General features: G+C 48.2%; 1 protein-coding gene and 1 long non-coding RNA gene across 2 annotated transcripts in view; both read left to right on the forward strand.

Annotated features, from left to right (window-relative positions):
• Positions 1 to 5,246, forward strand: part of LOC109285681 (uncharacterized) — an 86,974-nt gene extending 81,728 nt beyond the window's left edge. Inside the window, exon 3 of the long non-coding RNA XR_009455037.1 lies at positions 4,955 to 5,246. This is a non-coding gene — a long non-coding RNA (uncharacterized LOC109285681). The remainder of the gene's footprint in view (positions 1 to 4,954) is intronic.
• Positions 5,247 to 5,336: 90 nt separating this feature from the next.
• LOC109285671 (uncharacterized) overlaps positions 5,337 to 16,990 on the forward strand; it is a 41,623-nt gene continuing 29,969 nt past the window's right edge. The window contains exons 1-2 of the mRNA XM_059713276.1: positions 5,337 to 6,416; positions 11,562 to 11,644. Of these exons, the coding sequence (XP_059569259.1) occupies positions 5,744 to 6,416; positions 11,562 to 11,566 (678 nt within the window). The 5' untranslated portion in view covers positions 5,337 to 5,743 and the 3' untranslated portion in view covers positions 11,567 to 11,644. The remainder of the gene's footprint in view (positions 6,417 to 11,561; positions 11,645 to 16,990) is intronic.

The raw sequence follows: 16,990 nt of genomic DNA on the forward strand, positions 1-16,990 counted from the left end.
CTTCCGGTCACAGGATGGGGGGCACATCAGACGTGAGTGATTACTAGCGCTAAGAATAACATAAGAACATAAGAAATGGCATTTACTGACTCAGGTCTATGAAACCTAGTGTGCTGTCTCAAAAAGTGGCAGAGTGGAAACTGAAGAGCAGTGCTGGATTATGACATGCTGAGGCTCTAAGCCAGGGGTGAGCAATTATTTAGGGTGGAGGCTTACTGAGTTCTGGCAAGCCATCGAGGGCCACATGGGTAGCCCTCCCCTTGCCAGGTGCCCCAGCCCCTGGTTGCCATCTTGGGACTGGAAGTCCGCCCTCTAACTCCTGACCTTTATCACCAGAAGTCCCTCCCCTTATCCCCTGGAAATACTCCTTTCAGCAAGGGTTTTTGCCATCTCTGACCCAGAAAAATATCAAATTATATTCTAAAAAGCAAACATGTACCCCAACATTCATTAATTTCATTAAAAAAATATTTTTGTCCTGATTCATATGTGTTTGTGTAATGTTGGTGATAATATAATATCTAAAAATGAAGTCTTACTCTTGTATAGTGTGGGAGGGTGTGGGTGGGAGAGTGGGTGGGTATGTAGGGTGTGCAGGGGTGTATGCATGAGATTTGTGGGAGGGCGAATGGGTGTGGGGGTGCATTTTGTGAAGGGCTGTGAGTGTGTGGGGGAGAGGGTGTCTGGGAGGATCATGGCTCATGGAAGGGGAGGATTTGCTTACAGCCTGTCCCCCCGCACAGCAGGCAGAGTCCCCAGCACTCCTACAAGCCTGGCCTTTGCACTCCTGCTGCTCCTGACCCTGAGGCACTGGACCTGTGCTGCTGCTTGATGCCACTTGGCTTGCATCTGCCACTGCTGCCCTTCTCCTGCCACTTCCCCCACTCCCCGGCTGCTCTGGCACCATGTCCCAGCTTCTTCTGCTATGCCAGCACTGCAGCTAGGAAACACATGGTGCCAGTGCACTGGGACCAGTGCCAGTGGGGCCCAGAGTGGGGTGGCACGAGTATGGACCCAGGCTTCCAGGGGCTCTATGGAGCTGAGCTGGCTGTCTCCTCTTCCTGCTTGAGCAATGCAGCCTGGTTCCACAGAGCCCTGACAGCCCAGCCCCATGCTCTTGCTACCCTGGTCTGGGCCCCACTGACACTGATGTGGGCCCCACACTACAACCTGGCTGTCACTATGCTCCACTCCCCTGCTCACCGCCCATTCCCCCGACAGTTGCAGCCATTTCCCCACTGCCCCCCAGTGTCCCACTTGCCCGCCCATCATGCTTTGGCATCATGTAGTTCCCAGCTGTAGCACCGTGATTGCAGGAGCCAGCCCAGATGGTCCTGAGGCCTGAGGCAATTGCCCACGGTCCTTCCCTGCCTCCCCACTCCCCACCTCCTTAGCTGTATTTACCTCAGTGCAGGGAGCAGGAGCAGTCCCAGGACAGAAGCCTCCAGAATCCCCTGCTGGGCAGAGGCTTCTGGCTGCAGCTTGAGGTTGGGGGTCTAGAGGGGGGCAGGGCCAGGCTAGACTTGCTGCTCTAGCTGCTTAATCCTGTAGGGGCTCCCCCTGGGTCCTACTGCCCCTGCCTCCTGTCATCATTGATAGGCAGCCAGGGGCAGATACATTTTCCAACTTTTTTAGGGGCTCCACACTCTGGATAAAATGGCCTGGTGGGCTGGATTCAACCTGCGATCCATATTTTGCCCACCCCTGCCCTAAGCTATGTCCAATTTAAGAGGCTCCATATGATAAAAAATAATCCAGTGTATATATATTTTTGTCATATTAGAATGAAAATTTCCATATTTAGAGAGTCATTTCCACATATCTCCTTTATCTCCTTTATTTACCAACTGGTTATTATAAATCTTGATATTGAGTCAGGTTTTTTTTTTTTTCTTATTTAGAGGCTCCTCATATTGTGAGGACCTAAACTGTAGTTTAAGTAGCTTAAGCCTAAATCCAGCACTGCTGAAGAGGAAGGTGAACAGGCATGTCCAGAATTTCCCACAACCCACTCCTCTGCCATGCAGCTTCTAGCACTCAAAAGTATATGAAGTTCTGATTCAGAGTCTGCACTAGTATCTACCATACTCAATACCTACTGATGGACCTCTCCTCAAATATTATATCCAGTCTCCATTTAACTGAGTTCTACTACTAGTTTCTACAGCATCTTGTGGCAATGAATTCTATACATTCATGATTTGCTCATGAAAAGGAATTTCCTTTTGTTAATTTTAAACCTATTACATGATTGTTTCATTTTGTGTGACTGTAAAACGGCCCCTACCCCATTACTAGAATGGGAAGGGGATCCAGGAGTACCTGACCCTTTCCCTCTCCATCACCCTCCTCCCTCCACCTTTTCCTCTCTTACCTGGTGCATTCTTTCCCTTGAAGAGTTCCCTTCCCCCTGGTTTCCTGGTTATGTGGTTCTGATTTCTCCCCTCTTCCTTCTTGCTTCCTTCCACTTCATCTCTACTTCCACTTCCAGTTCTGCTTGTGCCTCAGTGGTGATGCCAGAGACAAAGTTACAGGCAGGAAAACCTGAAGCAAGATGGCAAACAGATCCAGACAGACCCTGATGACCCAGGGAGGGGAAGTAGAGGAGTTGTGTGACCCAGAGAGCCCTGTATAAGCCCAGAACTGAGGCCAAAAGAGTCAGTCTGGCTGTGGAAGCCATCAGGGTTGGAACCTTCTCTGACAGGTGTGAAGACTGGAGTCCAAACTGTAGTGAGAGGACTCAGGAAGCAGCCCCAAATGAAGAGAATCTGGGAACTGCATAGGAAGCAAGCCAAGTACCCCAGCTAGAGTGCTTAGTAAGAGTAAAATTGGAACGAGGCCAGGGGGGAACCTTGGACCAGACAGGGCCTGCCTCTTCAAAAGCATGCCTTGACCTCTGTGCAGCCTCCCCTAATAATTTTAATATCAAGTCATGCCAGGAAAGACTACAGAATAGGGGAAAGACCCAAGTGTGTTGGCACTAGTAGGCCTTTAGATGTGGGTACCCTGTAGCGGCACTCATAAGTCGCCTTCAGTGCCCTAGTTCTAGTATTGAGAGACAGCAAATCCTTATCTACTTTCTCTGCATTGTTTAATATTTTGTAAATCTCTATCATGTCCCCAACTTAAGTGTCTCTTTTCTAAGGTGAAAAGTCCTAGCCTATCAGTCTCTCCTCATATGAATGTTCCCCCATACCTGAAATCATCCGTGTTGCCTTTCTTTGTACCTTTTATAGCTCTGCTACATGCTGAGCTATAAAAGGTACAGGTGCAGGATGAGCACCTTTTTTTGAGGTGCAGGATGAGCATAGCACACAGTATTCAAGATGTAAATTCACCATAGATTTATAAAGGAGCATAATGCTATTTTTTGTTTTATTTACAGTTTTCTTCTTAAAACTTCCTTATGTTTTATTTGCCTTCTTGACTACTGCTGATCTGATGTTTAGTGAACTGTCCACAATTACTCCAAGATCTCTTTCCCATGTGGCCACATTGAATGTAGAACGCATCATTGTGTGTGCATATTTTGGGATATTTTATCTCATAGGCATTAGGACCACACCCAGGGTGGTTACATAGGTGTATAGTCATTGTATATTAATGCAGTCTAAGACATGCAGTTAGTTATGCAGCCTACATTAACCTGGGGTAAAATAATTCGGAAACTACCATAGAGGCACATAGAGGTAAGTATACAGGCACAACCTTGTGCATGGGAAACACATTCATCAGCAGTGGTGGAACTCCCTCAATACGAGGATACGAAGCCTTTTCTGATGGTAATGTTCCAAACCTTTCACTGGTTTTCAGATTGTCATCCAAGTTTCATAGATTCATAGATTGTAAGGCTGGAAGGGACCTCAGAAAATCATTGGGTCCAGCCCTCTGCACCAAGCAGAAAAGACAACTGGGGACAGGTGACCCCAGCAAGGTGCCCATCCAGTCTTTTCTTGAAAATTTTCAGGGTAGGCAATTGCACCACCTCTGGAAGAAGCTTATTCCACAGTCTGGCCACTCTAGTAGTGAAGAAGTTTTTTGTAATGTTGAGCCTGAAACTGCCTTCCAGGAGTTTGTGACCATTACTCCTAGTTTTCTCCAAGGGTGCCCTGGTGAATAGCTGTTCATAGATTCATAGAGTCATAGATGTAGGGTTGGAAGGGACCTAAGTAGATCATCAAGTCTGACCCCCTGCCCTGGGCAGGAAAGAGTATTGGGCTTATATGACCCCAGCTAGGTAATTGTCAAGTCTCCTCTTAAAGACCTGCAAGGTAGAAGCCAGCACCACTTCCCTTGGAAGCTGGTTCCAGATCCTAGCTGCCCTGACTGTGAAATAGTGTCTTCTAATGTCCAGCCTGAACCTACTCTCAAACAGCTTATGGCCATTATTCCTTGTTACTGTGGGAGGTGCACGGGTGAACAGGGTCTCTCCCACTCCCCACTGGTCCCCCTTGGTAAGTTTGTAGACAGCCACCAGGTCCCCTCTCAGCCTTCTCTTGTGAAGGCTGAACAGGTTCAGGTCCCATAGCCTCTCCTCATAGGGTCTGCCCTACTGTCCCTGGGTCATGCGAGTGGCCCTCCTCTGGACCCTCTCGATGCTGGCCACATCTCTCCTAAAGTGCGGCACCCAGAACTGGATGCAGGAATCCAACTGTGCCCTGACCAGTGCCACATAGAGAGGGAGGATCACCTCCTTGGCCCTGCTTGTGATGCATCTGTGGATGCATGACAAGGTGTGGTTGGCCTTCCTGACTGCGTCCTCACATTGGCGGCCCATGTTCACTTTGGAATTGATAATGACTCCAAGATCTCTTTCTGCCACTGTGCTTTCAAGAAGGGAGTTCCCCAGCCTATAGGTATGCTGCTGGTTCTTACTGCCCAAGTGCAGTGCCCTGCACTTGTCAGTGTTGAATCCCATCCTATTTTCATTTGCCCACCCCTGTAACCTGTCCAGGTCCAGTTGTATCTTGGGAACCAGCAACGGGCACTCAGGAACCAGCAGCGGGAAGCAGAGGAGCCAAGCACACATGTGTCCCGCACGCACGTGTGCCCCCTTAACCAACTGACTGACCGGAGGCGGCGGCGGCAGCAGCAGCAGCAGCAGCAGAGGAATCGGCAGCGGGGGCAGCAACAGCTGATCCCCCGAAGGTAAGTGGGGCGGAGGAACCCGGTGCAGCTGAGCCGGATCCGGAGGGGAAGCCCCCTGGGTCCCATATAGCTGAGCCGGTAGGGAGCCGCGCTCCCAAGCCGCGCAGCACGAACAGAGCGTGCAAACAGACATGCTCTGTGAGAGCGCGCCAGCGTTTGCGCAGGCGTTCGCACCAGCGGGCGGGCCGGGAGGGCCAGGAGTGGGACTCCTGTAGGGGTAGGGAGTAGACACCACACAGGTCTACAAACAGCAGCTCAGAATGGTGTCGACGAGGAGTGCTGCTAGGGCCTCTGCCCAGGGGGAGAAGGCTAACCGGGGCTGGTCTGAGGCCTCCACCCAGACTGAGCCCATGGGGGAGCTGATGTCCCCCTACCTCCTGGCCTGTGGAGGATCCCCAGCAGGGCTGGGGGGGCAGAGATTGGGGGCCCCCACACCTGTCCGGCAGGTGCCCATCTTGGGGCTCTGGGGGCGCAGGTGAGGGAGCTCCGGGAGGAGATTAGCAGGCTAAGGGGGATCAGGGAGGTGGAGGATGAAATTGACAGATATTTCCTTTCCCTGCAGGACCAGGCACCGAAGGAAGAAGCAGCCTGGGGAATGCCCTCCGCAGCAGAGTGGCAGACAGTCACAGCCAGGACCGGAGCAGCTCGCAGAGAATCGGTACCAGCTTCTCCAGTTCGACTGGAGAACAGGTACGAGGCCCTGGCGATCCTGCAGGAGATGGAAGGGGAGGAGGAAACCCTTGGGCAGGAAGAAACACCACATTCTTCACACTTCAAACTGATCAAGAGGTCCAAGAGGACCCAGAGGAGGAGGCGACGAGTGCTCGTCATAGGCGACTCCATCCTGAGAGGTATGGAAGGGCCCATCTGTCGCCAGGACCCCTCAGCACGAGAGGTATGCTGCCTCCCTGGAGCAAAGATTTGGGATGTGATGGAGGTAATCCAGGCCAGGATCAAGCCCACCGATTACTACCCCTTGGTCCTAGTCCATGTGGGTACTAATGATGCGGCCAGGAGAACCCCCGATCACCTGATGGTGGACTACAGTGCTCTGGGCGGCGTGCTGAAGGAGTTCGGTGCACAGGTGGTATTCTCTTCCATCCTACCAGTGAACGGACGCGGAAGACGGCATGAGAACTGCATCCGAGAGACCAACTGGCGGCTTCGGCAGTGGTGTCTCGAGGCAGGCTTCGGCTTCCTGGACAATGACCCGCACATCACGACGAGGGACATGCTCAGCTGGGATGGGCTTCACGTGTCCCCCAAAGGTAAGCGTGTGTTTTCTTCTAGGTTGGCAGATCTCCTCCTGCGGGCTTTAAACTAGGCTCGTCGGGGGGAGGGGAAGATGAGGGCGGGGAAAGCTGTGGACCACCAAACCATGTGGCACCCACAAGGACAGCCCAGCCTGAAGAAAGAGAGCATTGGGAACCTGAAAGCCATGGGGAGGCCAGCACTATGGCACAGGTAAGAAACGAGAATGTAAGAATCAAAGGGTCCCTTGGGACTCAGAGTGGGGGGGGCAGCAAAGGCACCAGTCTCAGGGCTCAAGTGCCTATTTATTAATGCTAGGAGCATGGGAAACAAGCAGGATGATCTAGCGCTCCTGCTTGCACTAAACACCTATGACTTAGTGGGGCTAACGGAAACCTGGTGGGATTCATCCCACGACTGGGCGGTACATATTGAGGGCTATAGATTGTAAAGAAAGGACAGGGTGGGGAAGAAAGGGGGAGGGGTTGCACTCTATATCAGTGATCAATATACATCAACCCTCATCAAGATGGAATCCAAGGATGAGGAAGTAGAAGGATGGTGGGTTAGGCTACATGGGGGGCAAGGAGAAAGGGATTTGGTGGTAGGAGTCTTCTACAGACCCCCACATCAAGGAGAAGAAAGAGATTCGGGGCTCCTGAGGCAAATCTCGGAGACCATAAAAGCTAAAGAGGCGGTAGTCATGGGGGACCTAAACTACCCAGACATCTGCTGGGAGTCACAGACAGCAAAGTCCCACCGCTCACGCAGGTTTCTAACCTGTGTACAGGACCTCCACCTGACTCAGGAGGTACACGGTCCCACTAGGGGGAATGCCATACTGGATCTGGTATTGGCAACGGGAGATGACATGGTAGCAGACCTCCAGATCGGTAGCCATCTGGGGGACAGTGATCACCTAATAATAGAATTCACCATAAGACGGCGAGTGGGTAAGGTAACTAGTAGGGTGAAAGTGCTAGACTTTAGGAAAGCTGATTTCAATTAACTCAGGCGATTAGTCAAGGACGCACTGCAAAGTAGGAGATTTGAAGAGATGGAAGCCCAAGAAGGGTGGCTGTGCCTTAAGGAAATGATCCTTTGGGCACAAAGCAAGACGATCCCCGAGCGAGGCAAAAGAGGGAAAGGGGCCAGGAGGCTTCCCTGGCTGACCAGAGAAATCCAGAGCAGCCTAAGGGACAAAAGGGGAGCACATAAAAAGTGGAAACAGGGAGAGATCACCAAAGATGAATATACCTCCTCTGCTCGCGCTTGTAGGGAGGCAGTTAGAAGGGCTAAAGCTACCATGGAGCTGAGGATGGCAACCCAAGTAAAAGACAACAAGAAATTATATAGGGAGTAAAAGGAAGGCCCAGGGAGGAATAGGACCCCTGCTAAATGGGCAGAAACAATTGGTGACAGACAGGGGGGACAAGGCTGAACTCCTCAATGAGTTCTTTGCCTCAGTGTTCCTAAGTGAGGGGCACAACAAGTCTCTCACTGGGGTTGTAGAGAGGCAGCAGCAAGATGCCAGACTTCCATGCGTAGACCCTGAAATGGTGCAGAGTCATTTGGAAGAACTGGATACCTTTAAGTCGGCAGGCCCAGATGAGCTCCATCCAAGGGTGCTGAAGGCACTAGCCAACATCATTGCAGAGCCACTGGTGGGAATATTTGAACGCTCGTGGCGCACGGGCCAAGTCCTGGAGGACTGGAAAAGGGCCAACGTGGTCCCCATTTTCAAAAAGGGGAGGAAGGAGGACCCGGGCAACTATAGACCTGTCAGTCTCACCTCCATCCTTGGCAAAGTCTTTGAAAAAATTATCAAGGCTCAAATTTGTGAGAGCCCGGCAGGACAAATTATGCTGAGGGGAACTCAGCATGGGTTCATGGCAGGCAGATCGTGCCTGACCAATCTAGTTTCTTTTTATGACCAGGTTACGAAACGCCTGGACACAGGAGGAGGGGTGGATGTTGCATACTTAGACTTCAGGAAGGCCTTCGATACAGTATCCCACCCCATACTGGTGTACAAGTTAAGAGGCTGTGACTTGGATGACTACACAGTCCGGTGGGTGGTGAATTGGCTGGAGGGTCGCGCCCAGAGAGTCATGGTGGATGGACCGGTTTCGACCTGGAAGGGTGTGGGCAGTGGGGTCCCGCAGGGCTCGGTCCTTGGACCGATACTCTTTAATGTCTTCATCAGTGACTTGGACGAGGGAGTGAGGTGTACTCTGTCCAAGTTTGCAGATGACACAAAGCTATGGGGAGAAGTGGACACGCTGGAGGGCAGGGAACAGCTGCAAGCAGATCTGGACAGGTTAGACAAGTGGGCAGAAAACAACAGAATGCAGTTCAAGAAGGAGAAATGCAAAGTGCTGCACCTAGGGAGGAAGAATGTCCAGCACACCTACAGCCTAGGGAATGACCTGCTGGGTGGCACGGAAGTGGAAAGGGATCTTGGAGTCCTAGTGGACTCCAAGATGAACATGAGTCGGCAGTGTGACGAAGCCATCAAAAAAGCCAATGGCACTTTATTGTGCATCAGCAGATGCATGACAAATAGGTCCAAGGAGGTGATACTTCCCCTCTGTCAGGTGCTGGTCAGACCGCAGTTGGAGAACTGCGTGCAATTCTGGGGGCCGCAATTCAAGAGGGATGCGGATAACCTGGAGAGGGTCCAGAGAAGGGCCACTCGTATGGTTAAGGGCCTACAGACCAAGCCCTACGAGGAGAGACTAGAGAAACTGGATCTTTTCAGCCTCCGCAAGAGAAGGTTGAGAGGCGACCTTGTGGCTGCCTATAAGTTCATCACGGGGGCACAGAAGGGAATTGGTGAGTATTTATTCACCAAGGCACCCCCGGGGGTTACAAGAAATAATGGCCACAAGCTAGCAGAGAGCAGATTTAGACTAGACATTAGGAGGAACTTCTTCACAGTTCGAGTGGCCAAGGTCTGGAACGGGCTCCCAAGGGAGGTGGTGCTCTCCCCTACCCTGGGGGTCTTCAAGAGGAGGTTAGATGAGCATCTAGCTGGGGTCATCTAGACCCAGCACTCTTTCCTGCTTATGCAGGGGGTCAGACTCGATAATCTATTGAGGTCCCTTCCGACCCTACAATCTATGAATCTATGTATCCTGTCCCTCCCTTCTAGCATGCCCACCTTCCCCCAGATCTTGGTGTTGTCAGCAAATTTGAACAAGGTGCTTTTCAGCCCCTCATCCAAGTCACCAATGAAGAGATTAAACAGTCTGGGCCCAAGGAGCGAGCCCTGGGGAACCCCACTGCCCACATCCCTACAGGTCAAATATGACCCATCCACCACCACTCTCTGGGTGCAGTCCCTCAGCCAATTTGCGAGCCATCTGACTGTATAGGCATCAGTGCCACAGTCACCTAGCTTTTTAATGAGAATGGGTTGGGAGACATTGTCAAAGGCCTTCCTGAAGTCCAGAAAGACGACATTCACCTACGTCCAATGATTTTGTGACCTGGCCATAGAAGGCAATCAGGTTGGCCTGACAGGACCTGCCCCTAATGAAACCATGCTGGTTGCCCCTGAGTATCATCCCCCCTGCTAGTCCTTCCCAGATATGCTTCTGGATAATCTTCTCAAAGAGCTTCCCCAGGATCAAAGAAAGACTAACGGGCCTATAGTTGCCCAGGTCCTCCCTTTTTTGAAAATGGGGACAACCTTGGCCCTCATCCAGTCATCTGGCACCTGGCCAGAGCACCACACGTGCTCATAAAGCCGTATCAGGGGCCCCGTGATAACCCCTGCCAATTCCCTGAGCACCCTGGGGTGGAGAGCATCTGGACCTGCTGATTTAAACACATCCAGCCCCCCAGAAGTTCCCTAACTCGGTGCTCCCCAACCCTAGGCCTGTCAGACTCTCTCCTGAGTCCATCCTGAATCTCAGTAGGGGAGTCCTGGACCCTGAACAAAAAAATGGAGGCACAGAAATCGTTAAAAATGTCTGCCTTTTCCTCTGGTGCAACCACCATATTGCCTAGTGTATCCCAGAGGGGCCCCACATTACCCAGTGTTTTCTTCATACTCCCTATATATTTAAAAAAGGACTTTATGTTGTCCTTGATCCTTGATGCTAGCCCTAGTTCCATATCTGCCTTAGCTTTCCTAACAGCCCCACTACAAGCCCAAGTAATGGAGGTATACTCCTCTTTGGTGACAGCCCCTCCCTTCCACTGGGTGTACACCTCTTTTTTGGCTTTCAGGCATTCCTGAATGCCTCTGGTGAGTTGGAGGGCTTTTGAACACTCTTGCCTCCTTTGATTCTCATTGGGACTGTCACCCCTTGGGCACGGAAGATCGTCTCCTTAAGGAATGACTCATCTTGGACACCTAGTTCCCCAACTCTCTAGGACCCCAATGCCTATCCTACCAATCTCCTCAACTTGTTGAGGTTGGCCCTCTTGAAGTCAAGGGCTACTGCCTTACTGCAGGCCCTTGACACCCTGTGCTGTATGGTGAATTCCAGTAGGCAATGATCACTGTCACCCATGTGGTCAAGAACCTGGATTCCTCTCACCAGGTCATCGCTTGTGGACAGAACCAGGTCTAGGAGAGCATTCCCCCTGGTGGGACTTTGCATCTCCTGGGTTAAGTGGAGGTCCTGTATCTCAGCAAGGAACTTTCATGAGTGGTCTGACCTGGCTGACTGCTCCTCCCAGCAGATGTCCGGGTTATTTAGATCACCCATGATGACTACATCCCTTAAGTGCCTCCGCAAGCTGGCCTGAGAATTCACGGTTGAGCTCTTCCGCTTGGTTGGGTGGTCTGTAGTAGACCCCCACCGTTAAGTCCCTTTCCTCACATCCCCTATGTATTCTGATGTAGAGCACTTCAGCCTGCCCCTCCTCTGATCCCATCCTGTTAGTTGAGGACGTGTATTGCTCTTTGATGAAGATCGCCACACCCCCACCTTTCCTCTCTGTTCTATCCTGCCTGTATAGTCTGTAGCCCCTAATCTTTACTGCCCAGTCATGGGATGAATCCCACCAGGTTTCTGTGAGCCCTACTGTGTCTGGGTTTGTACTAGCTATGTCTGAGTTTTTACTAGCTGTTCACTGAGCCCTTGATGTACTCTTCTGATATAGCGGTAAGCTGCTACCAAGTCCCCTCTCATCTTTCTCTTTTTCAGGTTGAAGAGTCCTTGATCTCTCAGCCTTTCCTCATATGGCTTGCCTTACAAGTCTCTGATCATACAAACCTCTGATCATACAGGTGGGCCTTTTCTGGAGTCTCTCAAACTTTACCACATCCTTGTTAAAGTGCAGCACCCAGAACTAGATGTAGTGCTCTAGCTATGGTCTCACCAGTGCTGAGTAGAGTGGTAGAATCGCTTCTTTGGTTTTGCTGGAGATGCATTGATTGATTCATGCCAGGGTATCATTGGCTGTGCTGGCTACAGCATCGCTCATGTTCATACTGTGGTCAATTATTACCCCCAGGTCCCTTTTATTCATAGTGCAGGTCAGGTTGGCATTTCCAAGCCTATAGGTATGCAGGAGATTTTTCGTCCCCAGGTGGAGCACTTTACATTTCTCAACATTGAACTGCATCTGTTTCTGGTCCACTCAACTTGCAAGCCTGTCTAGCTCCACCTGTGTCTGCAGTCTATCTTCAAGCGTGACCATGCTTCTCCATAACTTATTATCATCCATGAATTTGCCAGTAAGCTCTTCACACTGACATCCAAATCATTGATGAAGATGTTGAATACCACTGGACCAAGCATCAACCCTTGTGGGACACCACTGGCCACTTCCCACCAAGACAACACTGATTTGTTCATTAGAACTCTCTGGGTCCTGCCCATGACCAGTTTCCTACCCACCCTTCTGTCTCACAGTTAAGTTCCATAGCCTTCAAATATTCTCATGAGAACATCATGGGAGACCAGATTGAAAGCTTTTTGGAAGTTGAGGGATATAATGTCAACCTTCTCTCTCTTATTCAGGTGGCTAGTCACCTGATTGTGAAAGGAGATGAGGTTGGTAAGACAAGACCTGTCTGCAATGAAGCCATGCTGGCTGTCATTCAGAATATTACCTTCTGCAAGCCTATGGCACATAGACTCCTTAATGAATTTTTCCGGGATTTTCCCTGAGATAGAAGTTAGGCTAATTGGCCTATAGCTACCCGATCTTCCCTCCTTCCCTTCTTGAAGATGGGCACATCATTGGCCCTATTCTAGTCCTTGGGGACCTCCCTGGAGCACCATGAGTTTTGGAAGAGCTTCTCCAGGGGTTCCATGATGACTTTGGCCAACTCTTTCAGCACTCTAGGATGAAGTTCATTTGGACCTGCTGACTTATACACATCCAATCTTTGTAACTGATTACACACCAGTTATACAGCAATAGTAGGGAGGTGATCATGTGAACCCTGCTCATTCCATATTGTAGCTGGCATGATTTTCCCCTTGGCCTAGTGGAAGACCCAGGCAAAGTAGGCATCCAGGAGTTCAGTTTTCTTCTGAGTGCCAGTAACTAGCTGTCCTGAGTTGTTGAGCAATGGCCCCACACTCCCATTCATTTTCAGCCAGTTTCCTATGTACCTAAAGAAGGACTTCTTCTTGTACTTGATTCCCATTGCTAATTTTAATTCAGTCACTGCCTTAGCTTTTCTAATCTGATCCCTACAATTGTGGGCCATAGTTATATAGTCCCCCTTGGTGGCTGTCCCTAGCTGCCATTGACTGTACGCCTCTTATTCTTTCTTAAGAGGACCATGATTTCACTGTTTAGCCAAGAGGGCTTCCCAACTCTTTTGCTACATTTCCTCTGCATGGGAATGGAAGAGCACCTGGTTGGTTTGGAGTAGTTTGGTAAAGTATCTCTGTTATCGTGAAGTTAACAGTGAGTCCAAGTATTCTGTATGCTTCACAGAAGCAATCAAGAGTGACTTAGCGCTCAACTGAGTAGACACACATGACATCATCAATGTCCTGAAGATCAATATTGGAGGTACTGTTTTATTTTTCCATAGTCAAAATGAGTGAAAACTAAAAGCTGACATTTTCTAAGGATTGCCTGGAGTCTAAATCGGATGTCTTGAGAATAACTGGTCTATGGTATGGGGAGTGGGGGTGGGAGGGGGTCCCTATCAGTCCATCCCCCCACTCTTGCTTTTGGCTGGTACTCTCAGCTGGTGCTTCTCATATTGACAATGGCCAATGATATCCTTGACATAGATGTCCCTCAACCATCTGATGCTGTCAGATACCATGAGACTACTCATCAGCTTGGAATGGTGCCAAGGTATTCTGTAGGCTCCCAGGATACTCTTGTTGCTTGAATCCAAAGTCCCTAGTGCCCCAACAATCACCTGAACTGCCCAGATCTACATTTTTATGGTACTCTAATAAGCTAATGAGGTATGACCTCCTTTCAGAAAAGCCATGGTGATTTCTCTCCAGCAAGTCCTTTTGATCCATGTGCTGAACATTTTTTTTCTCTTTCTTAAATTTTTGCTTCTATCAGTTTGCCAGGAACAGAAGTTCCAATGCAGTCTCATGGGTCCCCTTTGGAGCCTTTTTTTAAAGACTGGAGTTACACTGGCATCCCTCCAGTTCAGCAATACTGAAGCTGTTTTTAGTAATAGGTTGCATAGTACAGTAAAGAGTTGTGCAATTTCAGATATGAGCTCCTTCAAGACTCTAAGGTAAATGCCATGAGGTCCTCATGATTGGTTACTATTTATTGTACCCTCCTCTTCTTAAAAGGCATCTGATCATGTATTAGAGCATCCCCGAGACTGCTCTAATTTATGCCTGAAGGAAAGCAGTCCCTTAAAGGATCAAAAAAAACCCCAAAACATATAGATGTGGAGGCCAAAATTTTTGGCAGATGTACCACAAGATAAACCTTACCCCTCCCTCAGTGCTAATTCAGTCTTCTTGTCTTGCTCAATCCATTACTTTGCTCTCCCCTCCCTCTCAAGTTTGCTGCTGTTCTCCCTGCTCCCTTTAGGACATGCCTCATGCCCCACAAAACAGCTGCATATGCCACACATGCTGCAAGTTGGCCACCCTGATGTAAAGGCAATAGTGCAGGCAAGATATTAAAATTATTCTGGTCTGAGGATTGGGATTCAAAATGGCTCAAAGACAGAGAACATATTTTCTGTCAAATCTATTAAATTAAAAAACAAGGTTTTCCTAGGCTAAGAAAGCCTTGCCAAATTTTCTCACAAGGTTGATTTTTAAAGCTGAGTAGCAAAGCCTTGGAAACAGTCAGGGGTTATGATTAAAATGCTGACAGATCTTTAACTTCAGCTGTGGGAGTGGTTTTGCTATAATATACAGATCCTGTGAATTAGAGATATAAAGTATGTTTAAGTAGAACTAAAATGTGTCTAGATATTCTATGCTTTTATGCCCCTTCAGTCCTGTTAATTTTACTTTACAGTGTGACAGTGATGAATTGATGTCTAGCATTTCCAAGTGCCAGGTAGACTGTGTACACATTTATTAAGATTAATTAAAAAGTAACAAATTGTAAAGTAATAACATTAACAACTGGTGGAAAAAGTGTAGACATTTTGACAGTCTTTTTGAATTTCATTAAAAGATGGTAGTGACAAAAACCCAAGAGACTATTTCTACTTTACTAAAGAAATAGGTCACAGATTCAATTACAGTCACTGAAGCATGGACTCAATCTATCATGGCAAATTAAGTACATTTTAGCAACCTACTTTCCTTTAAAAATTTTATAGACACTTTCACTGGAAGAAGAAAGACTATAGAAAAAGAAATTGCAAACTGAGAGTTTTTTTCCCTATTGCTGCCGAGTTCTTGGCTTATTTACCATAGGTGTAAGAGAAAGAAAAAAGCATTATTGAATGCCAAGATATGTAATCATAATTTCTCTTCCCATTTTTAGTGTTTAATTAATGATGTATCATTTGGTCTTTGACCAGGAAGCACGGCTTAGTTAGAATCTACAGTATATCCAGCTAAAGGCTTTGTTCTTTCATTGAAATCAAAGAACTCATTTACTTAGAAAAATTCACTCCACAGCCTTTATGCAATTTTGCCACAGATCTTTAGTGCTGAGCTGAAAATATGTTGTACTCCCAGTTCCAAATAAATAAATAAATGAAGACACACACAGCCTGTGGATATGGTTTAGCTGAGTGCAAATATTGGAATGATGAAACACTCTTTTGCCCATAGCAGAATTGATTTTGTGTTGACAACTGGAATTTATAAAGATCCACTTTCAACAAAGTAACAGTAGCCATATTTGCTGCCTTACCACAGCAGCAACAAAATAGTAGCAAACAGGAGCACTGGCAAGTGAAATATAATCTATTTCTTTCCTAACATAACCCAAAGATTTGTTAAAGTGCCCCTAGGAGATTTATGAGCTTTTGTAATAGTTATATATTAGGCTTTTATATTTAGCATTTGTACAGGCTAAGGATTCCAGCAAGATTATGAAATGAGCACAGGGTATAGGTAGTTAGCAATAACATGATGCTTTTGAGAAGTATATGTTACTATACGTTAGTATATGCTAGTATATATTACTATGCCATTTTAATGTGTTTGACGTTTAGCATGACACTTTTTTCCCATTACTTCTTCAGGACCTTCCAAAACCTTTCTCTTACTTTTACTGACCAGTATTGACTAGTTAAGTATTCAGGACCAGATTCACCATCTCACTTCTCCAGGGTTTTATACTGGCATTGATTTCACCCCCTCTGGAAGGCCTTGGGGACTCAGACGGTAAAGAAGTTTTCCCTTATAGCCAACCTAAAATGGTCTTGGAGGAGTTTGTGACTGTTGGACCTTGTCATCTCTTGGAGCACTCTGGTGAACTGATGTTTCCCCACATCCTGATGCACAACCCTTATATACTTATAGGCTGCCATCCAGTCACCCCCGAGCCTGCTCTTTTCCAGGCAGGCTGAAGAGTCCCATGGCTCTCAGCCTCTCTTCATAAGGCCTGTTCTCTTGCCCTCTGATCATGCACATGGCTCTCCTTTGGAGTCTCTCAAGCTTTTCCACATCCTTCTTGCGTTGTGGAGCCCAGAATTGAATGTAGTAATTCAGCTTCAGCCTCACTAAGGCCAAGTACAGTGGGAGGATGGCATCCTGAGATTTTCTTGAGAGGCATCTATGGATGCAAGCCAGAGTTTGGTTCACTTCACCAGCTGTGACATCACATTGGTGGCTCATGTTCATCTTGTGTTCAATCATGACCCCCAAGTCCCTTTCAGCCGTGGTGCTAGTGAGTGTAGTAGGGCCGACCCTATAAGCGTGATGTGGGTTTTTTTTCCCCTGAGGTAAAATACCTTGCATTTATCCATATTGAATGCCATCAGGTTTATACTATTAGATCTATATTATCTTCATAATTCAAGGAACCCAAACTGTTTTATCATTTAATCATAGCCAGTGTTTTGAAGGCCAGACTTCCACCTATCAGGAGTATAGGTTGTAGGCATGTTGGTCTAAAGACATAGGCAGACAAGGTTCTTTTGGTAAATCTAATATCTTTTATTAGACCAACTCAGTTGAAAAATGTAATTCCATCCAGGAAGAGCACAGACCAA

The sequence above is a fragment of the Alligator mississippiensis genome, chromosome 10 (assembly GCF_030867095.1).
Source record: "Alligator mississippiensis isolate rAllMis1 chromosome 10, rAllMis1, whole genome shotgun sequence".
Classification (NCBI taxonomy): domain Eukaryota; kingdom Metazoa; phylum Chordata; order Crocodylia; family Alligatoridae; genus Alligator; species Alligator mississippiensis.